Source organism: Siphateles boraxobius, unplaced genomic scaffold (assembly GCF_051911475.1).
Source record: "Siphateles boraxobius isolate OS27281-9 unplaced genomic scaffold, OSU_SipBor_1 66, whole genome shotgun sequence".
NCBI lineage: Eukaryota > Metazoa > Chordata > Actinopteri > Cypriniformes > Leuciscidae > Siphateles > Siphateles boraxobius.
This window is the reverse complement of record NW_027509193.1, coordinates 20,296,707-20,320,070: the sequence shown is the minus strand read 5'-3', so window position 1 is coordinate 20,320,070 and position 23,364 is coordinate 20,296,707. Positions and strand designations below refer to the sequence as shown.

The 23,364-nt window shown below is 37.8% G+C and overlaps 2 protein-coding genes across 6 annotated transcripts in view; one reads left to right on the top strand and one right to left on the bottom strand.

Annotated features, from left to right (window-relative positions):
* Positions 1 to 11,164, top strand: part of sgsm3 (small G protein signaling modulator 3) — a 29,774-nt gene extending 18,610 nt beyond the window's left edge. For 2 of the 4 annotated variants that reach the window (XM_077212909.1, XM_077212908.1), the window contains exons 7-22: positions 237 to 380; positions 467 to 662; positions 3,073 to 3,218; positions 3,371 to 3,604; positions 3,722 to 3,904; positions 4,374 to 4,529; positions 4,618 to 4,672; positions 5,998 to 6,047; positions 6,134 to 6,286; positions 6,826 to 6,896; positions 6,988 to 7,036; positions 7,128 to 7,213; positions 7,305 to 7,427; positions 7,880 to 7,940; positions 8,705 to 8,776; positions 10,283 to 11,164. In XM_077212909.1, coding sequence (XP_077069024.1) covers positions 237 to 380; positions 467 to 662; positions 3,073 to 3,218; positions 3,371 to 3,604; positions 3,722 to 3,904; positions 4,374 to 4,529; positions 4,618 to 4,672; positions 5,998 to 6,047; positions 6,134 to 6,286; positions 6,826 to 6,896; positions 6,988 to 7,036; positions 7,128 to 7,213; positions 7,305 to 7,427; positions 7,880 to 7,940; positions 8,705 to 8,776 — 1,779 coding nt within the window. In that variant the 3' untranslated portion in view covers positions 10,283 to 11,164. The remainder of the gene's footprint in view (positions 1 to 236; positions 381 to 466; positions 663 to 3,072; positions 3,219 to 3,370; positions 3,605 to 3,721; positions 3,905 to 4,373; positions 4,530 to 4,617; positions 4,673 to 5,997; positions 6,048 to 6,133; positions 6,287 to 6,825; positions 6,897 to 6,987; positions 7,037 to 7,127; positions 7,214 to 7,304; positions 7,428 to 7,879; positions 7,941 to 8,704; positions 8,777 to 10,282) is intronic. The other 2 variants (XM_077212906.1, XM_077212907.1) reach the window with 1 other exon arrangement.
* Positions 11,165 to 11,667: 503 nt separating this feature from the next.
* On the bottom strand, positions 11,668 to 22,912 carry gtpbp1 (GTP binding protein 1). Of its 2 annotated transcripts, XM_077212910.1 has the most exons (13): positions 22,380 to 22,884; positions 20,311 to 20,422; positions 20,050 to 20,230; positions 18,083 to 18,431; positions 17,059 to 17,182; positions 16,839 to 16,953; positions 16,609 to 16,753; positions 16,352 to 16,534; positions 15,185 to 15,320; positions 14,921 to 15,099; positions 14,571 to 14,735; positions 14,266 to 14,304; positions 11,668 to 12,834 (listed from the first exon to the last, which is right to left on the bottom strand). In XM_077212910.1, exons 1-13 carry the CDS (start codon positions 22,566 to 22,568, stop codon positions 12,736 to 12,738), a joined length of 2,016 nt encoding a protein of 671 aa, XP_077069025.1. In that variant the 5' UTR covers positions 22,569 to 22,884; the 3' UTR covers positions 11,668 to 12,735. The 2 variants fall into 2 exon arrangements, with proteins under 2 accessions (XP_077069025.1, XP_077069026.1); XM_077212911.1 differs by lacking the exon at positions 14,266 to 14,304 and having other exon boundaries at positions 22,380 to 22,912.
* Positions 22,913 to 23,364: the final 452 nt, after the last annotated feature.

Below are 23,364 nucleotides of genomic sequence, written 5' to 3'. Positions count from 1 at the left end.
GTAAAAAACTTATTGGAAAAACATGTTCTATGTTTTCTTCCAGCTTGATGAGTAATGAAACATGCCTAATAAAGAAGATGTTAGCAAGCTTACATTGTTCTATTATTTAAATTCACTATGGCTAGAAATAATATCTGAATATCTCAAAATAAAAGTCTTGAAATATGTTCCATCTTAATTTATTGCCATCTTCCAATATATCCTGTATTACGGTTCTCTCTCTGTCTCTGCTGCAGATAGAAAAGGATCTTTTGCGGACCATGCCCACTAATGCATGCTTCAACACTTTGTTGAGTGTGGGGGTGCCCAAGCTCAGGCGGGTCCTGAGAGGGCTTGCGTGGTTGTATCCCGACATCGGCTACTGTCAGGGCACAGGCATGGTGAGGACTCATTGTCTCTCTGCTGTCTAACGTTTGGGTCATCGGGCTTCAGACTCTGTGGCATTTTTCTTTTGTCTTTGATGCAGGTAGTGTCCTGCCTTTTGTTGTTTCTGGAGGAGGAAGATGCTCTGTGGATGATGTGTGCTCTGATAGAAGACATTCTGCCTCCCTCATACTTCTCTTCCACTCTGTTGGGTGTTCAAACTGACCAGCGTGTGCTCAGACAGCTCATAGTGCAGTATCTGCCTCGCCTGGATCAGCTGCTACTGGAGCATGACATCGGTGAGAGAGACACAACCTTTGTTTTACAGGGCCCTTTAAACGTCTTTAATTCAGTTTTATCAAATTTATGGTTCTAACCCCCTGGTTTCACAGACAAGGCTTAAGCCTAGTCCTAGACTAAAATGCATGTTTTTAACTGAAAGCAACTTGCACTGAAATATATCAGTGTTTTTTATGTATGTTTTTTTCCTAGGGCATATTTATAAAAGCTATTTAAATGTCCTAATTGAACTAAGGCCTAGTCCTGGCTTAATCTAAGCCCTGTCTGTGAAACCAGGCCAACAAGTATTATATATCTTAATTGGTATTACAAAAGTGTTAATTATCATTTTAAAGGTGTAGTAAGTGATTTCTGAGAAATACAGTTGATATTTGAAATCGACACCCAAACAAACACACCCCTCCCTTCACACAATGCAACCACAAACAGTAGCAGCTGTGATTCAACAGCAACAGCAGCATATCTTGGTTTTGTGAAACATCAGAACAAAGCAACCTATGCGTTTAAATTTTCTCTTTGGTAATATCTCAGCCATCTTTCTTTTTACAGTCTTTCTACAAATCTCTCTTCTCTCTCCTCCCCTGTCATGAGTGTTGCTGCTGGTGTTCAGGTGTTCAGTGGATCGGTCCGATCCACTTTGTTTTTTCAACTATTTACACAGTCTGGGCTATGTACAAACACATTTTTTTCAGCACACACCCAGAAAAGACAATCTAGCAAATATAAAATATTTTTTCATTTTTCAACAGCGTTTCTCAGAAATCATTTACTGCACATTTAAGAGATCTTAAATTTGAGAACAGAAAAAGCAGGAATTGCGATACAGCCATTGATTGATTATTAAACTTCATAAGGCGATTATTTAAATGTAGTTAATGCGAGAGCTGCACGTTCAAAGTCAAAACGCTGCATGCTCTACAGGAATCTGTTTCAGCGGTTCGCAATCAATGAATCCTGTGCATTTATTCCAAGTGACTGCCTATGATTTACGGTTGATGAAATATGGCAATGTTTACTTTGTTTTTATCTTGTAGATGTTTGTAGAAGTGCATATTTATCAGCCTCCTTGTCACTTTTTGAATGAGCAGCAGAGACATTTTAAAATAAGAGTCCCAGTGCATTTTGGGCTTGTCTATAATTAAAAGTATTTAACGCATAAAGTATTATGCATAAAAGATTTTTTTTCTGGATATTAGTTCTAGTCCAATTACAGATAAGCTGTATTTAGCATTTACACTCACCTAAAGGATTATTAGGAACACCTGTTCAATTTCTCATTAATGCAATTATCTAATCAACCAATCACATGGCAGTTGCTTCAATGCATTTAGGGGTGTGGTCCTGGTCAAGACAATGTCCTGAACTCCAAACTGAATGTCAGAATGGGAAAGAAAGGTGATTTAAGCAATTTTGAGCGTGGCATTGTTGTTGGTGCCAGACGGGCCGGTCTGAGTATTTCACAATCTGCTCAGTTACTGGGATTTTCACGCACAACCATTTCTAGGGTTTACAAAGAATGTTGTGAAAAGGGAAAAACATCCAGTAAGCGGCAGTCCTGTGGGCGAAAATGTCTTGTTGACGCTAGAGGTCAGAGGATAATGGGCCGACTGATTCAAGCTGTAAGACAAGTGTAAATGCGCTTCTGATTGGAATGTTATCCGATCAGCGTGTCCAGGTTCGGAGGTAGTCGAGGACTCTGTGTAATGTAAACGCAATCCAGCCAACGTGTCTGCATTCACTGGTGGACGTCACACAAAACCCTGCCCACTGTCATTATTCCCCCTCCTCTCTCCAGGAATTGCTGCACGTAGCTGTGTGGTTTTGCGATAGTCGAGTGCAAAGTACATCGCAAATATACTCAAATGTTTGCTATCGCACCCTAAAGAAAGCCGCAGCCTAAGCACATTATTTAACACATTCAGTTTATACATTTTTATGAGCATCGGCACAATAATCTTTTTATTACCTTTCTTTACACATATTATCATATCAACAAAATCCAATTTCATCCTATAATTTGTATGTATTGATATATTAGTACATACGACTAGTTTTATTTAATATACACTGACGTATTAAAAATTGTTTAAGTATTTTAAACTTGCAGTTACCCTGTTTTGCAATTGAATGTACAACTGCTTGTTTAATTAAGTAAAATAATCTGAGATGCATAATAAAATTGTATGGATTTTTTCTGCAGGGACATATGGTATTAATTGTATTTGTCTTAAAAAGCCTTAATTTTGTTTTTAAAAAAACTGCAGATACCCTGATTTACTTTGCAAAATTGATTTTAAAAAAAAAACAGCAACATTTATTAAATACGTTTTGCAAGAGCTCCAAAGATGTATTTCTCCTTAACATTACACTGAATAAAAATAAACGTCTATTGTTTGTTTTCCCTCTCAGAACTGTCTTTAATCACTCTACACTGGTTCCTCACTGCATTTGCCAGTGTGGTGGACATACGCATCCTGCTGCGAATCTGGGACCTGCTCTTCTACGAGAGCTCAGTGGTGCTCTTCCAGGTTACACTGGGCATGCTGAAGATCAAGGTAGCACATGTTTTTGGTTGTTTTGCTTTATTGTATGGAAAACAAACTAAAAAACATTATATTTACTAAGACTTCATATGTTAAACAGGGCAATCATGAGTGTTTGATTTGGCACTCAGTCAATAATAATCGTTTCTTCCTGTGTTTTAAAGGAGGAAGAGCTGGTATCGTCTGAGAACTCGGCATCTATCTTCAACACGCTGTCAGATCTGCCCAGTCAACTAGAGGACGGGGCCGCAGTGCTGGGAGAGGCTGTGCGTCTGGCAGGATCTCTGTCTCAGGATAACCTAGATACACAAAGACACAAGCATTTGGCCTACATCCTGGCAGAGCAGGCCCAGCATAACTCCAACAACTCCCATGCTCTCCACACCAACCTCAACAAGGTGAGATCATGAAAAGCATCTTTAACCATCATCTGTGATGCACACATTTTAACACCCTCCATTAACAATATACAAAATGTGATCAAAGGCTCGCTCATAATTGTCGTCATTGTGCAGGTGGTCCGCAGACAAAGCCTGCACAGGAAATCCACCCTGAGCTCGCTGCTTTGGGGCGAGGACGAGGTGGAGGCGCTAAAGGCCAAAAACATTAAACAGACAGAGCTGGTGGCAGCGCTGAGAGAAGCCATCAGTCGCACAGCAGAACACTTTCACTGCCTGGACCCCCGCAACTGCAGCACTGTAAGAGCCACTCAATCAAATGCATCACATTTATAAATCTGCCAGGAAGAATTCAATTAGAAACAGAAGATTTGCACTGAAACAGCCACACTGTGACTCATGTATCATTGCACTGAGCTGACCGGATGACTCACTGAGTTTTTTTGTTGAATTGCATAAATTAGGCCTATGCAACAAGAAATTAGCAGCACACTTGCATTCCCTGTAAACAGACCACTGTGAGTCATGGAGAGTCTCGAGTTATTAATCAATTATAATTATTTAGTCAGATATCAAGCCAGATATTTCATTTGATATTACGGAATTCCTCTCTTTCTGTCCATCTTACTTGTAGCCATTAATAATTTATTATTATGATTATATCATTGTTTATTAATAATTATACTAATGGTAACAATTGTAATAATGATATTTACAGTATTGTAATTTTGTACATTCCTTGTGTTCATTCCTCCCTCTTTCTCTCTAGGATTTGACTCCAGACTATTCTATGGAGAGTCATCAAAGGGATCACGAGAACTTCCTGGTCGTGTCTCGGAATCGTCGGAGACGAGCCAAAGCCTTACTGGACTTTGAACGGCACGACGATGATGAACTGGGTTTTCGGAAGAATGACATCATCACAGTGAGAAACTACTGTTTCTGTCATCTAAAAATTTTAACTGATGCTTTGCCTTTCATCCTTAACTGTGTATTTCTGTGTTTATTCTTAGATCATCTCACAGAAAGACGAGCACTGCTGGGTGGGAGAGCTGAACGGTCTGAGAGGTGAGCTGAGATGACCTTACAATAAGCTTATGCCCCTTTCTACCAATGTTCTACAAGTCTCAGATGTCCCCAGTATGTGTCCCCATTTTTATAGTGGAAGGAATAACATGCTGTTTTCATGCCTGTTTTCATATCTTTAAATGAAAATGAGCTGCTGCTCCCCTCCCTACTTCCCAGAAGAGGGCGGAGCCTGTATATCTCGTGCCTCGGATACTCTGCCAAAAACGAGAACATTTGTTTGGTTTTGATTATCATCTCTATCGCGGTCACGCTTACGTGACATTGCAGTTCTTCATCATCATGAAAGTGTATTATCTGCATGCGTTTTAAAGCCATACCAGTCTAAACTTCTGATATATGGTTTTCTGAGCTCGTAAAAAGTACACTACTCATAGAAAGCTGGCTGTCGGGCGGCACGTCCCATGAGTAACTAAGTTCTCTTTCATGTGATATTGCGCTTAAACTCTGTGTTTTTGACATAACCTTTTACGTAATTTGACAAAGTTCACATAAACACTGTCGTTTATGTCTGTTATCGTGAACAGCAAGAAAAGAAATCACGTGTGTATATTAGATCTGTGTATTAAAGTGAAAGCAGTGTAATATACAGTACCTACTGCTATATATGCTGTTAATATGAATCGAAAAACAAAAGGAAATTTAAGAATACATATCTATCTTGAATGCTGTTGTGAAATGCTCTGGCGAGGAAATAAACATGGCAGACTCGAAACGCTGCGCGCTGAGACTCCATGTTGCTTAAAGAGCATCATTCTGCGCTCGGGATGTGCATAAAGCACTTTGTGCCGCACTGTATTGGAGCCTTTCATATTTGCGCAATGAAAGATTATTAATAGCCTTTTTTGTTCTGTCCTATCTATCATATGTTGCTCCCTCATTATACTGCTCCACTATACATTTAAAAGATGTCTTAATTTATATATATATATATATATATATATATATATATATGTATATATATATGTTAGTTGTTTACCAATGTGTAACGTTTTACCAGATTTAGTGCTATACTTATTGTCTCTTATTTGTTTCCCACTAAATAATGTTTTTTTTTTTCACTAAATGTTCGGATTTTATACAATTATTGTGCACTTTTACTGCTGTATTATCCACTAATATAGTTTATAATAGCATTTTTGTCATAGATTATGATCATATATTTTTTTGATTTGTTGTTTTTCTTTATAATGAAGTTGTAAAAAAATGGTATCGCTGCATCCCTACTTTAAATCTGATTTTCTGATATGATCCCAACTACACTTAGAAGTCAATTAGTATTTCCCATAACCATTTTGTCTTTTTAGGCTGGTTTCCTGCAAAATTTGTGGAAGTCTTGGATGAACGAAGTAAAGAGGTGATTATTAATAATGAATGTCTTTGCTTCAGATAATGGGTTGTTAAGAGGTTTATTTTCTCATGCACATCTGTGGTGTTGTTCAGTACTCTCTGGCTGGAGATGACACCGTAACTGAGGCAGTCAATGACTTGGTCAGAGGCTCGTTGTGTCCTGCTCTCAAGGCCATCTTTCAGCACGGCCTGAAGAAGCCCTCCATACTTGGGGGACCCTGTCACCCATGGCTCTTCATTGAGGAGGTACATGAAATGTTGTCTTAAGCCGCGGTCACACTAGTCTTTGAGCATGCAAAATTTCCTTGGACACTGCAACCGTCTTGATATAACGTTACGCTCTGCAGTCTTTTTTTATAAACATGAATTCAACATATAACAAATAGTAATACATGTAAAAGATGTAAAAAATATACAATCTCATTGACTTAACTACAGAAATATCTCACGCCGTGACACATCTATTTTCTGCTGGTCACATGTCTTCACGTGATGAATTCGCAGGTCAGAGTTCACCAAACACCAAATGTTGGTGACAGGCATTCACCAACATGAGCATGTGTCTGTGGTCTGATGCATTCGCATGCATATGAATGGAAGTCAATGCAACGAAAAGTGTAGTGTGACCGCCCTGTTACTCTCCTTTTTTATAGTGCTTTTATAACAGGTTGTGCTACCTATATAAATATACAGTATATATGCCAGTAGTGAGTGAAAGAGTTTTGGTTGTGTGTGTGTGTGTGTGTGTGTGTGTGTGTGTGTGTGTGTGTGTGTGTTGATCACAGGCAGCCAGCAGAGAAGTGGAGAGAGATTTCAACTCTGTCTACTCCAGACTGGTGCTGTGCAAGACCTACAGGTGAGACATGTAATAACATATCTAACCTTCTTTAAATTCTCATAAAAGTACTTTGTTGATGTGATGGCCGGTCGGATTCTTGTCTCTTTAGGTTAGATGAAGATGGGAAGGTGCTCACTCCTGAAGAGCTACTGTACAGGGTGAGTTTTACAATAGAAATCTTGTCAGTGATCAGCAGTTGAGTACTGTTTATTTGCTTGTGTATTAAGCGCTCTCTGCCTGTCATCTTAGGCAGTGCAGTCTGTCAACATGAGCCACGACACTGCACATGTTCAGATGGACGTCAAGTTCCGCTCGCTCATCTGTGTGGGCTTAAAGTAAGTCCCCCTGCTGTTTTAGTATCTCTTTACTTTTCCCATAATGCAAGCGTGCAGCATATACTCTCTTCATCGGTGTGTGTTGTGTCAGTGAGCAGGTGCTGCACCTGTGGCTGGAGGTGTTATGTTCCAGTATGAGTGCCGTGGAGAAATGGTACCATCCCTGGTCTTTCCTGCGTAGTCCTGGCTGGGTTCAGATAAAGTGTGAACTCAGGTAAGACTGAGCCTCTGTTGATGGGCTGAAATTGAGGTTACAAACCATTCAAACAAAGGAAACTGAAACATACAATTTAAATTAGAAATTTAAAAATGTGTTAATGTAGTTTTTATTTAATTCTCAAGACAAGTAATAGAAATAACATTTTAAAATGTGTTAATGTATTATCTTGTTACTCTACATTTTTATTTTGGCTCTAAATAATTATTGTTTTAATTAAACATTACATTTTATCATAAGCCATAGTAATTAATTTGTTTAATTTTTTAGGAAATCTTTCACAGATTGGTCTGAAAGATTCATTGCTGAATGATCTGTAATCATAACTGGAAGGGTCATTAAAATTCATTGGTCAAGAAGTGTTTAAGCTTGTCTGTGTATTAGAAATGACTGCCATAACTGTTATTTTGAGTATATTACTGACATGAGTTTGTATGTGCTGCTTTCAGAGTTCTCTCAAAGTTTGCCTTCAGTCTCTCCCAAGACTGTGAGCTGCCTACCAAAAAAGAGGTGCGAGATCAACACTTCTTTCACTCACATTCACTCAACGTCTCACATGTCCTCCCGTACGCACAAGGACACTAGGGGTGTGAATCGTCACTGGTCTCATGATTCAGTCCGATTCTGATTATAATATCAACGGTTCAAATTGATTCGCTATCATGATGCATTGCAATGAATTACAGCACATAGCTACATTTTCGTCAATGAATACAAGCAGTAAGATATATGAACTCCCTTTTTAAAAGTACGCTTCCTGTAGTCAAACAAAATTTAAAGGTTCACCCAAAAATTTTAATTCTTTCATAATTTACTCACCTTCATGTTGTTCCAAAAACCTGTATGAGTTCCTTCTGTTGAACACAAAGGAAGATATTTTGTAGAATGTCGGTAACCAAACAGTTGTGGGGCCATAGTATGGGAAAAAAAATACTATGGAAGTCAATGGTGTCCCACAACTGCTTGGTTACAAACATTCCTCAAAATATCGTCTTTTGTGTTCCACATAACATAGAAATTCATACAGATTTGAAACAACTTGAGGGTGAGGGTGTGTTTCACCTCCCTCCCGCTCCGCCATTTTACTCTTTTTGCATTTTGCAAGTGCATATGCGCCGAATGACGTCAGAGAAATGTCAGAAGGCTATAACGGTTATAATCGATTATGGTCTATTACTGAATCGTCCACGTCAGCATCGCGATACATCTTAGTAACGATTAATTTCAACACCCCTAAAAGACACCCAGGGTAACGTGATTGTCTGCCATTCCAGAAGACTCCCGTTCTCAAATCAGAAGTGGTGGATGTCTTGGTCCAACATCACCTCTTTAGTTGGGACATCTAGGTAATGCTGGCAACTAGTTACTAGCCTGCTGCTTGATAACTAGGTGCCAGAGCAAGAAGTGGTGGTAATACCGTAGCTTAGTCGCTGTAGCGCTTGGTGTGTCCTGCTCTCTTGTTCAATGCTGTTTACATAGAGGCTCCAGATAATGTGAACTAAACCTCTGAAAACCAGTTTAGCCGCTTTTGTGTTGAATGCTAATTAAACTCTAAAGCAAATATTACTCTCCACTACATTTCATTTCAGACTGACCCCTGTATCCCAGTGTGCTTGTAAAGATAAAGCCTGCCCTGCTCACACCAAGTCATATGCAGCTAAACGGCAAACATTTAGCACCAGAACTATTCACAATTAATCTAATGCTGGTTTATTTGATCAGTTTTGCCAGTGCTCCATCTAAATGAAAGGGAAATTAAAGCTTTTTTCTTTAGTCTCTCACCAAGGCTGCATTTATTTGATCAAAAAATAGTAAAATTATGGAACTATTACAGTTAAAATAACTATTTTCTATTTAAGTCTTTTTTTTAAATGTAATTTATTCCTGTGATGACAAAGCTAAATTTTCAGCATCATTACTCCAGTCTTCAGTGTCACATGATCCTTCATAAATCATTATAATATGATGATTTGATGCTCAAGAAACATGTCTGATTATAATCAGTGGAAAATGTGATTAAAAGTTTTTGTGACAAATTTTTGTGACAAATTTGTGAATAAAAAGTTCAAAAGAACAGTATTTATTTGAAATATAAACCTTTTCTTACATTATAAATGTCTTTACTGTCACATTTGATCAATTTAATGTGCTTGCTGAAAAAATGTAATTTCTTTTTAAAAAATTGTACTGATCCCAAAATTTTGAATGGTACTAATGTTTAATATATCATATTATAACATGATTAATGCAAACTCATTGGATGAATATATTTATTTATGTTTGCATCTGAACAACTGAAAAATCCATTTGAAATATTTAAAACTTCATGCAGACATTCAACTTTGTGTGAACAGGCTTTAAGGGAGGATTGTCTTGGTGTTCTGACAGAATTCATTGTCGGAATTGGCTGGTGTTGCAAAGGCATTGTTATTATTAAACATGCATGCTCGTGAAAATCCTCTCTTCAGTCTAGATTTAGGTTTGATGCTAATGGTTGTCTGTCTTCGCTGTTGTCAGTAAGTAGCAGTGAGAGGCATTTCCTGGAGTTCAGAATTCACTTAAAAGCTTGTTAGCTAAAGGACAGAGCGGAAATTCTCTACAAGCTGAGTTGTTGTTAGTGCACCGTGGTTCTTATGTCACCAGTGACCTTCTTGACTCAAGCTCTCAAGCACTGATAGAGTGCCATCTTTAATTACAGCAAGATAGTCGGGAAAATCAGCGGGAGTGCTGAGCGAAGCCATTTGTTTTTAATTAATTCAGCCATTTAAGACAATGGAGAGCTGTTTAATCAGTGCAGTGCAATTGTGAAGACACATTACCAAACGGTTCACTTTACCCCACTCTTTTTCCAGGAGAAGGAGCAGAGGCCTTTGAAGGAGGGAGTTCAGGACATGTTGGTGAAACATCACCTCTTCAGCTGGGACATCGATGGCTAAAACATCACACACATCCCGTGAGCTGCAAACATAGGCCAAATCACTCTCGATATGCAGAAAAACGGGTCACGTGATATTCATGTTCATTTCATGTACAGCTTTATGTCACATGGCTGAAATGGTGAGTGTTTGTGTGTCTTGGCACAATAGTTTCACTTTTTGTGACTCTTTTTAGAGTCTGTCTGTACAAAGGAGTCATCCTTTGCCAAGAGTTCACACAGAATCAAACTACAGAAAGGGCCAGTGGGGTCTGCCTGCAAGCACTTACACAATTATATTGGTTATGACTCATAAATGAATTTTGGCTCCTGAAGGATTGTTTTGAAGAGCTAAATCAGTGTCTGAATGATCACGTTTCACATTTGTGTATATTGGGAATGTACAAGCAGAAATTAAACCACATTTAGCCAAACACATTTTCATGATTACGCTTTGCAATGTCAAACGATCTTCAGAGGATTGTCAAATCAAGAAAGATTGTTTCCAAAAGAACTTTGGTTACCACCCCACATCTGTAAAATCAAATTACATCTACAGCAAACTAATGATGGCCGGTGATGGAGACTCGTTTACTGTGGTCAGATACGGTTCTCTCTCTCTCTCTCTCTCTCTCTCTCTCTCTCTCTCTCTCGCTCTCAGAGAAAGTGGTATTTAGCTTTTTTTGAGATATAGAATTGGTGAAGTCCAGTGCTGCATTAGTCTAGATCTGTATTGGTTTAGCATGACCAATTCGCAGGGCTGTAGATCATATCCACGATAACCGAAAAGGTGTACGTTAATAAAAATCTATATCTGTTAGAATTCTTGTCTTTTATTTGTGCAGCATCTACTTGCTTTAATGGTCTTCAATCATTTGCTTTGTCTTGAAAAGAAAAGATGCAGGGCAGAGACTTGGTTCAAGCCATTGGATGGAGGCAAATCTGAACATGAGCTTGCAGGTGATTGTGAAAAGGGACGATGTTTAAGCGGATTAAATGATAGAAGTTCCGCACACCGTTACTAGGTTAAGCTTTTAGAAATAAAAGTAATGCATTTAGAAAAGAGTAATGCTGACTTTAAAAAAAAGTTTAATTTAAAGTTCAGCTAAATGTTTCATTGTCTCGAGTTAAATTCAAATGTTTTGTTAAAATGCTACACATCAATAATGATAAATACATTAAAATGTTTCAAATAAAAAGGCTACACATCAATAAAAGTTTATATTTTTTACCAAAAAAATAAAATCAATAATGATACATGAGAGGGGTCCCTGGACTAGATAGATAAACTCTGAGACGAAGTAGCAAAAAATCACACCCTGCTTTTGGTCAACATCAGTTTATTTGTATATTGGTTGTGGAAAGTTTCACAACATGTAAACGCAGAGAATGGTCCAGGTGTCATATTGCCTCAAGGGTGTGAATACTAAAGCTCAGTAAACAGTATAGCAATCTGAAAGAATTTACAGCAAGTGTTCAGGAGGCCTGTCAACACACAGCAGAAAAAAAACACAGGTTAATTAATAAAAAATCATTTTTTTCTTATCCAAGAACTGGCACTGTTTTGTAAAGTTTCCCCATGAGGAACTATTACACAAATCTTTAAAACTTAAGATCTACAATCTGTTCTTCATCCCTTACTCTGCATACATTTCACTGGGTAGCCTAAAAAATATCTTATTTGACAATTTGAATATGCTCCTAGAACCTGAGCACAGTCTATTAGGCCTGATAACACTAGTTTGACCAAGGATGTGGGAAACTGAATAGACTAAAATATGAGGTAATAATTAACAATGAATGTTATTGGATTTTGAAGTCTGTTTAAATGCCAATTTGCATTTCACACTTAACTAGCTGCCAAAAAACTTTGCAAGTCACGGCCTTAAAGCCACCAGTGAATTCAGCTCAAAACACTTTCCAAAAGCATCTCTTATCATTATGGTCCACAATAACAATAATGCTAATTCAAATTAAATGCGGTTTTGTGACGAGGCTTGTTAATAGTCCCATTAAAACAGTTTGCTACATAATGAAGAGTCCATTTCCAATGGGATTATCTTAAAAATGGGATAGAAATGAGTCATTGAGAAAGTACATGATGTCATGTTCAGCAAGAAGAAACGGACTAAAGTTTATCCTTCTAAAGTTGACATTTACAGCCAAAACAGAACCACCATGCAGTATGCCTGTCCTATAGTCTCAATATCTACGGTATATACAGTCTACAAACACGCACGTCTTATAATAAGTTAAAATTCACAAAACAATGTGCATGTTGGTTCTGTGAACTCCTTAAGCTTTGTCATCAAAGTTGTATGGCCCATGTGGGAAGGTAAAAGGCATGAGTAAAACATGGAGGCTGTACTGGACACTTGGAAAGGGGCGAGTTTAACAGCCCCCGACTGCACCAGCGAGGGTCACTGTGGAGTTGTTTTGAGGTTTGCCTTTATGCCGCTGACCTCCTCGTCTTCTGCCTCCAGACTTTGGCTTCAAGAAAAAAAAGAGGAAGGAAGTTGTAAGATGATTGTTGACTTCTAAACTTTACACTTGATCCTGATATGGTAACGAACATTTTTGGTAACACTTTGTATCACTTGTTTTATACTTGGTATAATACCTAAAAGTATGAAGCATATAATAATACACAACTCCAAAAATGATTACACAATAAGTACATGTGGTTCATTAGTATTAATCAGTATTTGATTTGCAAACGCAACTGAAAACGTTTCCATTTTCTATGAAACTAAAAATAAAATAAAAAAAAAATTGTCAATATGAATTCTAGACATCATTTAAAGATGGAATTTAGAAATACATTTAAAATCATTCAGATAAAAAAAATTATGATTGGAATATTTAATTTCGTAATTTCTTTGTCAGCCAAACAGATCATACTAAAAAAAAAAAAAAAAAAAAAAATATATATATATATATATATATATATATAAAATAACATTCACCCAAAATACTAGCAAGTTGTTCCTAAATATACAGTAACAGGAACACTATGGACTCACAAACCAGCAAGTATTAAAAAACATCTTTTCAAAATGAAATCAGGTGGTCACAAGCCTCACTCATTTCCATGCCACAGTATAATTTGGGTAAAGCCGGGATCAGACTCCAGGAGTTAAATCATAACCGATCGTGAAATCTGGTTGCATTGCATCACACCAATAAGGAAAATCTTCAGATTTTCTTCTTTCAAATCTCAAACCTGCACACACTACAAGATTTTAAAAATCTTGGTGCATCACACACTATAAAATATTAAGATTATTATGCCAGATTTAGCACCTCACATGGTCTCACGGGGAAGCGGATGTAAACTAAATGGACACTGTGTCACAGCAACTTGCTGTAGATGTTATATAAGGTGAGACATTATAAAAAGGCAGTCGTGTTGTTGCCACATTTCGACCAGCTGTTCCCCCATCTCTGCGTTTACCTGACTCGTACAGCAGCTTGTTGTTTCACGGTCACCATTTCAAAAGTTTCATCACTTCTGTCTCCTTGTAGACTTGTCACTCACTGGCTACAGTGGAAGTACTAATGTAATCATCCCGATTTAAAATACTAAACATCAAGCATGTTTGATATTGTCTGGGCGGCCCTGATGTGTCCGTGAGCAGATCGGGAGGTTTAAGATTTGATCTGTAAACACCTCACATTAGCAGATAATCTGGGCCGAACATCGGAACCGTCCGATGCCCTGGATGTGATTTTTCCTCAAATGTCGGGAGGGGTAAATCGGACATAAATCAGCATGAAACTCTTGTAGTCTGAGCCCGGCTTAAAAGATGCATAATGCAATGTCCTTTTCAGTACATCGAGAACCTATAAACAGCACAGTTCCTGTGAGGGGATAATTAGCAGTCTCGGGAATGAGTGAGTCACTTGGTTCCCTCGTTTTACCTTGTTCTCTTTGTTTTGAGGGTCTTCCTCCATTTCTGTCTGAAGCAGTAATAAGTGTGAAACAATAAGGTAAAGGAAACAAAGCAGTTTATGGGAAATAGGAAGGGATGAAATAGAATAACAGGTGAAGAAAAGCAACAGCATGATGTAGGTAAAGAAAGGTAAATAATTATCAAAAGGGAAATGAAAAAAAGTGAAAGAGTGATAGAAAACTATTAGAAAGCTGGACAGATCTGACAAACCAGAGCAGGAAGAGAAACTGACAATACTTCTAAATCTGGGCAAAACACCATTTGTGTTATTACCTGTTGTGGTATGTTTTGCTGAGCGGCTGGCGATCCTGTGCAAGCAGTCTCCTCACAGGGTGGAGCCGCTCCATCCTCTCTTCTAGCCGGGGCTTTCTTCGTTGACTGCATCTTGATTTGCGGAGGTTTGGAGTTTGACGGCTGATTATTTGTTGACAGGAGCAACTACAAGTCAAGAGAATTTGAAAAATGAACACTCATAAACATGAAGTTTATAATATAATTCTGAACGATAATAATGCCAACTTCCAATTTATCCTCATCTACTAGCGGTGTCTTTAAAAATACTGAAAAACTTGCATGTATTCGGTTCTGACCTACACAATCTTATAATGCCCCATGAAGCTGACCTTGGTGATGGTGCCCACAGCTTTGGTTCTTCCTTCTCTGAAGACAAGCCTCTGGTCTATGTGCAGGTACTCTGGGGTTTTAATGAAGCGGAAGTGGACGGTAGCTTTGTCTCCTGTGCGCAAACAGTCACTGGTCATAGACAGGATAGTAGCTGTCTGCCTGATGCTACCACAGTGCACTGTGGGAAGGGAAGTACGAGAAAAATGGTAAGAGGAAAATCTCACATACTTGCATTCAAGAGCGTAAAAGTGCATGTATCTCACCCATGGCTTGATATCTAGGCGAGATGGTCGTCGGGTGATGTAAAACTAGTATCTCGGCTTCAAACTCCCAGTATGCCTGTGGGTTTAATCTTGGTGACACCATGACCATCCCCTTCCTTATTGAGGAGCGCTTGATCTGAAGGAGACAGAAATGACAAGGAAATAAGGAGGGGATAGTTATGATATGAGGTTCATGAACAAATTACTCTTATGAACAAGTTCTTTTAATACATCAGTCAAAAAGATTCACAAAACGGTCTCAAACTCACTTGTGAATTAGAGGTTTAAGGATTGTGAGCGAGTCCTATTCAGAGTAAAACATTTGCAACGGATTCTCTTACTGAACTGATTTATATCTAATTCAAAATGAACCGGGAATCATTATTTGTAATCAATAATACATATTCTCAACATAATTTTTGTGTAATGAATAGTATACAAAAACATATTCGGAAATTATTGGTCAACTTTTAGCAGTGAGGTCAAATTGTAATGCTGAATCTAAAACGGTAAGGTGGGTGACATGATGGAACCATAAATCACAACAGTATTTGAATTTTTTTTTTCCAAAAAGGCAGAAATACTCACAAAACTGCCATGTCACAAATACTACGAAAAAACCTTTTCACATTTACAGAAACGGAAGTCGACATAGTTGGGTAAACTTCTATAGCGGTGAATGGGAGATGTCGGCAAATATAATTTTTGTATTCCTATTTGCTCCAACAGCAAAAGAAAAAAACATTACAGCATTTCCACAACTTTCCAAAAGAGGGGAAAATATCAAGAGATTGATTACAGCAGTCAGAAGAGAGAATAATGGGAAATTTGCTCCCTCAGCTGTTGTATTAGAAACTCCCTCACAGAAGCATTAATTTGTGTTTTGTAATTTACTACCAAGGTAATAAAACAAAGTCTAGTGTTGTAAATGTATTTCTTTTTATATAAATTTGAAAAAACTTTACTAGAATTGTGATAACTGTGGAAATGCTTCATTGCAGTGTGTGAAAAGGGTCTATCAGCGTCACTAGAGAGACAGCGAAAATTAGGAACTAAACCGCTTCTGAGCAACCATCTTTGAGTGATTCTGTAATTTGCCAACTAAAATAATTTGGACAAAATGTTTTATTTTAGCAATTTATTTAGTCTGGAACCCACGCCACATACCTTTTTCAGAGCAAAAGAGGCCGTCTGTCCACCACGGACTTCTTTCACAGGCATCCTCTTGCGGTGAATGGATTTGACGGTGATGGAAAGGAAAGCGCCCAAAGGGTCTGGTCCAAGAAGCAAAGTGTCATTGAGTCGAATCAGCCCTCGTAAAGTGGTCCCAGACACTACCGTTCCTACACCCTTCCCCCCAAAAAATCAGACCGTTGAGAGAGGGGAAACATAAATATATAAACAAAGACAGAAAGCATGCTTACTGGTACTGAATAGGTGTCATCTATCTGGAACTCGGCAGGCTCGTGGTCTTTGAATGAGCTTCTGGAGGAGAGCAGGTTCAGGAACATCTTCAGTAGGTCCATGTTCTCTCCTGTGACGTTAGAGATCTGGAAGATGGGACATATTCTACAAAACACACAAATATAGATAAGTCTGGAGAATATCTGGGTTAAAAGTTGGCAGGTAAGCAATGTGTATTGCGGGGACCTACCTCTCAGAACTAAAGTTGGATGCTGTGACGATGACATCATCTTTGTTCTGGACTAGGACAGGGATCTTTCTGCAGCCTGGAGACTTTAATATCTTCTGCAGGAGCTTCAAGGTCTCTGAAAAGACAGACAGTGTTAAATTCACTAGTATGGCAATACCCACAGCTATCCATAATTTACAATCAATGAAACAACGGCATTATTTGTGGACTAATGGTTCACCTTGAAGAATATTAGCTGGACACATGTCAATCTTAGTAACCACCACAAAAACAGGAACATTGAGAGCTAATGCTAAACCCAGGTGCTCTTTGGTCATGCCAACAATTCCTGCATTACTTCCAATCTGTGAAAGAGAGTGAAAAGGGGTCAATTTAAATATGTCAACGGTCATCAGTTCACTTTGTCCCAAACAATATGAGCTGCCCAATTTGGCAGCACTTTTAGGCCTAGCAATTGTACTTCCAACATGAAGTTTGATCTAAATAGTTCCTTACTAAATCATGTTGCCTTAAGGTGCAGTCACACTTACCATTATTCAGCTAATTTTAGTGGTCGAAATCCAGGCATTGAAATAGGAATATAACTAGTCGTGTATATTCCTATTGCAATGACTGGATTTCGACCGCTAAAATTAGGGTGAAAGATTTCCCCACACAGATTTTGCAACAGGTTCAAACTGGTCACACAATTTGCCGCATTGACCAACAAACAGCTGCTCGATTTGAGAATGAATTCTGTGTGATCTGTGATTAATACATTGCTACACTATTGAAAATAAACAAATGGACCTTTTTGTTAATGCGACCACGCCTTTATATTTCATTTTAGCCAAAATTCAAGATAGCCTACACAGTTAAGAAAATTGTCTTATATAAATATATTTCAATCAGCACTAAAATGTTTTATAATTGAAAAAAGATAATAGAAGAACAAATTAAAATGATGTGTACCTATATTTGTTTTCACCATGTATTTGCAGTGCTTGAGGTAGTATCAAGTCCTTAGCTTAGAAACGTGCCAATATCAGACTACTACAAAATCAATTGTGAGCAATAGTGAGTTGAGCCAGTTCTTATGTGGCTCACTCATATTATTTATGTAATCCACATGAGTGACTGTTGACAGTGTTGCTGCCCATGAAGAACATTTCAAATAGGATGCTGCCATTGGAGAAATTATAGCTGCCTATCAAAACATCAAGGCTCAATAGGTTTTGAAACAGAGCTTTGTCTTCCCTCCTTACCATAAGCATGCAGAAATCAGGCAGATGACCTGTCATTCCAAACACAGTCGTCTTCAGGTACTTCTCATGGCCAGCAAGGTCAATAAAGGTAATAACTTTAGAAGACTTCTCACAGATCTTGGTCCAATCCAGGCTGCCTCCGTGACTGTCGGGTTTGTTGACTACCTGGCCCTCTTGATCAAATCCCAGGATGTCGTTGCCCACGCTGCTGGTGCGCCCACTCTCCATTTCGTGCTTGTGCCTGAAGAGCTTCTGTCGCGCAAAGCCACGACCATTATCCAACTCTCCATGAGTCAGCACACCTAGCAGAGTGCTTTTACCGGCATCCACATTCCCCACTACAGCCACCCTGAGGTAAACACCATCATGACTTTGAGTTAGTAATCCGAAATGGCTACACTCAAAGTAAAAGTGTCTTATAGATCTTGGAAGACACATTAAAGATGCCCTTTTAACAGAGCACAAGTCATATGGGTCATTGATATGATACATTACCAATAAAAAGTTTTGGGTCAGTACAATTTTTTCATGTTTTTGAAAGAAGTCTCTTATGGTAAACAAGAATGCATTTATTTGATAAAAAAAGTACACTACAAACTGTAATATTGTGAAATATTAAAATGTAATGCATTCCTCTGAAGGCAAAGGTGAATATTCAGCATCATTATTCCAGTCTTCAGTGTCACATGATCCTTTAGAAATCAATCTAATATGATGATTTGATGCTAAAGTAGGGGTTTGCGATATCACGATTTTAGATCATCAACGATTAAAATATCTCCACGATCTGCTTTCGGAGAAATATATTAATGCACATTCTATCTATTGTGGTTCTGGCGCGGCGCCCCGTCCCAACATACTGTACGTGACGTACATTCACATCATATGTTTAGCAACAGCCGTAGGGTTATGCTCATGTGTAATTGCAGTTCTTTGCAATAATGAAAGTTTATTGTTTGCCTTACCAGTTAAAGATTTTATTTGCACGCTGTTCTGACATATGCTTTTCTGAGCGCTAACACAGCGTGTGTGTACTGAACTAAGTTCTCTGTCAAATACACACAAGGTTTACATAAACAGTCAGTTATGTCTTAAGTAAAAGTTGGGAGAAAATCGGCTGCGTGTCTGTTTATTAGATCAGTGCATGAGATCTAAAGGTGACAGCATCCTAATATACCTGCTGCTATTTGTAATTACTGTATTATTGTTAATCCAAAAAAAAAACACTTACTGCTCTTTGCTGAATAACTTAAGTAGCTTTAATAAGAACCAATGTATAATTTATACAGTGAAGTCATTATTTTTCTTTTATATTTTATTACCTTGTAAGGCTAAAAAAAGTAAATAAGCAAATTAATTTTGCTGTACTGCTCAGTGACTTATAATAAAACCATTACGAAAAAGAATAGTGATAAAAGAATCATGATAAAATGGTGACTTGTGATGTGATATCTTTTCATAGCACCCACCCCAATAATCATGAAATATTTGTATCATCAATGTTGAAAACAGTTGCTTAACATATTTGTGTGTACTCTGATGCAGTGTTTTTTAGGATTCTTTGATTAATAGAAAGTTCAAAAGGATAGCATATATTTGAAATATAAATATCTTCTAACATTATAAATGCCTTTACGGTCACTTTTGATCAATTTAATGTGAATAAAAGTATTAATTTCTTTCAACAACAAAAAAGTCATACCAACCTGCAAACTTTTGAATGGTAGTGTACATTCTTGATCTTTTGGATTAACTTTTCTCGCTCTTTGCATTTGTTCATGGTCAATGTTTGTTGTTTGGAAAATAGCAGCCTCTACATTCTAATAAACATCTCATTTTGTGTTCCACAAAAAAAAAAAAAAAGATGTTCGAACAACAATGAGTAGATGAGTCCAAGTATTTATTTTTGGTTGAGTTGAACTGTCCCTTAAATTGCTAGAAAAGGCCACTCCATTGCCATCACTCACCTAACCTCCAAGAAGTCGGCTTCGCCCACCTGGCGGCGAATAAGGTAATCTCTGACCTGGCCACCAGCCTCAGTACGTTCCCTCAACAGGATGAGGTCTGCCTCGATCTGCTCACACATGGACCTTACTGTGGCCACAGACGCCTGCATATCACTCTCATCCAAACCATAGTCTCCACCATCTTAAATAGCGAGACACAAGCATGTGAGTATTCATGAAAAATCTAAATTGAGTCTCGTTGGGTTCATTTCAGTGTCTCACCTGAACCCACACCCAAGACATAGATGGTCTCCCCGCAGCCCTCGTCCATCCTCTCACGCAGCTGCCGTAGTAACAAGTCATACTGTTCTCCATTGGGACTGACCAGGGCTAGCTATGATGCATAAAGGAAAAGAGTCTTATTAAACAGAATGGTTGTGGAAAAGAAATTTCTCCTCTTTGTTTTGTTATCACCATCTGACTCAACGTCAGTGTAAAAAAGTAACACCAAAGTCATCAATGGACTTTGAGAACAGTTGTCTGACTTTACTGCTTGTTATATCAGATGTCATGAGGAGTAATGTTGCAGAAGGGGGAGTGACGAAGCTCCATGCAAAACACTGTTTAGCAGAAACTGAGCTTGGCTCCAGCCATATGAAAACAGATCCTCCCTGAAATGGTCTGATGAATGTTAAGGAGGCCGCTGTCACAGCAGAAAACACAAACTCTCATCTGCACTGGTTCCCACATACATCAAGGTTAAGCACTGGTGGCTATGTAGACCTAAATTAGAAACTGACGTGTCGAGCTGTGCCGTGTTGTGACATGATTTTCATCGTCTAAAACTATCTTAGACAACATTTGTCAAATTCTTGGATGATTATAATGCATGTCATTTTAATACATCAAAGTAATTGAGAGAGTGCATGAACTATTTGTACTTCTCATTAGGTACTAGTTCTAGTTGGCATGTGTGTGTTTCTACTTTTACCCATTTATGAGACATTAATATATCTATTCCAGTTCATGCTCATTAGTCATTTGCCATGTGACATCATTAGTCAGAACAGGTACATAATAGTTAAATTAAAGATATTGCTATAAAGATTAAAATTTTTACTAGTATCAACTGGAATGTACACTAGTGTCTAAAACAGGGGGAACTGTAATATATATATATATATATATATATATATATATATATATATATATATATATATATATATATATATATCTGCTAGAAACTAATAAACAACTACTAAAACTATTGAATAGTTACTAGTAAAACTGGAATGAGGTTAAAAACAATCAAATACTATTTGGAATAAATGGTTGATAGGTTATGTGCTTAAGTTATAGAACTTAATGGCAAAAATGCATGTACTACCTGTAACAAAATAGTAACTATTTGTATCAAATGATGGCTAGTCACTGTTGGATTACTTACTAACTGGAAACATTAAATTAGGCACTGGCTGCAAATTATTACAGATTGTTCATATTCAAGAGGTTGGTTATTTTATTAAGGGTTTTTCATGTTTATATTTTCCATTGTACTTAAACATGTAGTATTTTTGTTGTATATTTTGTTATTTGTATTAGGTTCACTTAATGTAACAATATCGTTTGCATGGATGTTATAAATTTTATTACATCCAGTAAAACCAGGTGAAAATGAGAAATTATACCTTGGTAACTAGCTGAAATTAAATAAGATTGAATTGCATTTCTGCTGACGTATTTTATTTCAAGTAAGAAGATCTTTTCAATGGTATAAGTTGACTACAATAACCCTGATCATAGCTCTGTTTCTACAATCGTGTTAAAACTTTAGGACCATAAATAAAAGTTATCAATTGGTGTAAAATGCACTTCCTCATTATGTGATCAGTTTATCTCCTCAGTGACTCCTACTAAAGGGAAAACCCTCTGTGTTGCGTTGGTATTTCATCAGGTTTTGTGTTGTCAGGTTGTCATCTCTTCATTCATTTGGTTTAATAATGATTTACAGCACATAATCAGCTTGCTTTACACCGAAACCCCCACAAAGATGGATAAATCAGAAAGCTATATTCTAATACTGCACTACGATGGGTGCATATGATACAGACGAGATATGTTTAAAAAAAACATCGTTAACCAGACGCCGGGTTAGCTTAACTTAGGTTTGCAGTTACAAGCACACAGCGGTCAGCTAGAAAAACCGTGAAAATATAAAAAAAGTGATGCAAATCAAATCGCGTAATTAAAAGTCACTTTAAAATTTCAACATGTAGTCATGTTATTACTGATGCGTTTTTTTGCAAACGCGCTAATTCACTCAGGTAACTCTGTTTGAGGCCTAACGTTACCTTGCTAGAGAAGTCTATGCCGAGATCCACGGCCTCGCCGTTGAACATCTCCTCGTCCTCGAAGCACTCTGCCCCGTCATCATCGCCACATCCAAGGCCAGGAGCAAACATGCTAGCGGGGACTACAGACTCTGACAACCCTATGACCCCGGGATTAAAAACCGGATCCGTCGTCGTTAACGATGCCATCTCTCTGGCAGCAGTTTTTAAAATCAAGCTAAAAAACTTTAAAACGATAAGGCTTTTGGGGGAACAATTGTAAGCTGATGCAGCACAAACACATTCAGCCTGTAACGCCGCTCACCACTACTCTTGCCACTAGGCTAAAACCTGCTGCGTCGGGATACACAAGTGTCGCTACATATTACTGGTATCACAATAACATGCTAAACTGATAATAGAGCACACTCAAATTTTACAATTCAGTCACTGTGCACGTTAGGTGTTCGTTTAAAATGTTAAGAAAATTAGTCATGTGTGTTTTTCTCATCCTCATGATTTATTCAACAGAGTTGAGGCCAATCGCTTTCTTTAGAACCTACATCACGTGTGGTATTATCCAATGAAAATTCGTGGGCGGTGCATATCTTTACTAATACACTAATTATACTGCAAATGATATGATGCAACATTTATTTATAAAGTAGCAAGGTTTGTTTCGGTACAAGCTTAGGTTGACAGAAAAAAACAACCAATTACAAAAAAGAAGAGACTAATCAAACCACGTGCTCCAACAAAACGTGTATCGAGAATATCAAAAATAAAAAGTGTCACCAAATTATCGTGTTATGTGTAATCGTATTTAAAACTTGAAGTAGGCCTACACCCTGAGATTTTAATGTTAACATTTCAATAATTTAACAACACATTCACATGCTCACGTCACTGTTAGACTTGTTAGTAATAACTGTCAATTTGCATAACTATGCAACTAACCCTAAACCAAACCTAATCCTAACCCTATAGTAAGTACATAGTTAATGGA

Bases quoted from the DNA above. Each gene is read 5' to 3' on its own strand.
- gtpbp1 (XM_077212910.1), bottom strand. From the start codon at position 22,568: ATGGCATCGTTAACGACGACGGATCCGGTTTTTAATCCCGGGGTCATA. The intron at 17,183-18,082 runs GTAAGGAGGGAA...TCTCTTTCACAG, and splicing joins CTGATTTCTGCATGCTTATG to ATTGGAAGTAATGCAGGAAT. The intron at 12,835-14,265 runs GTAAAACGAGGG...TTTTTCTTGAAG, and splicing joins CTCAAAACAAAGAGAACAAG to CCAAAGTCTGGAGGCAGAAG.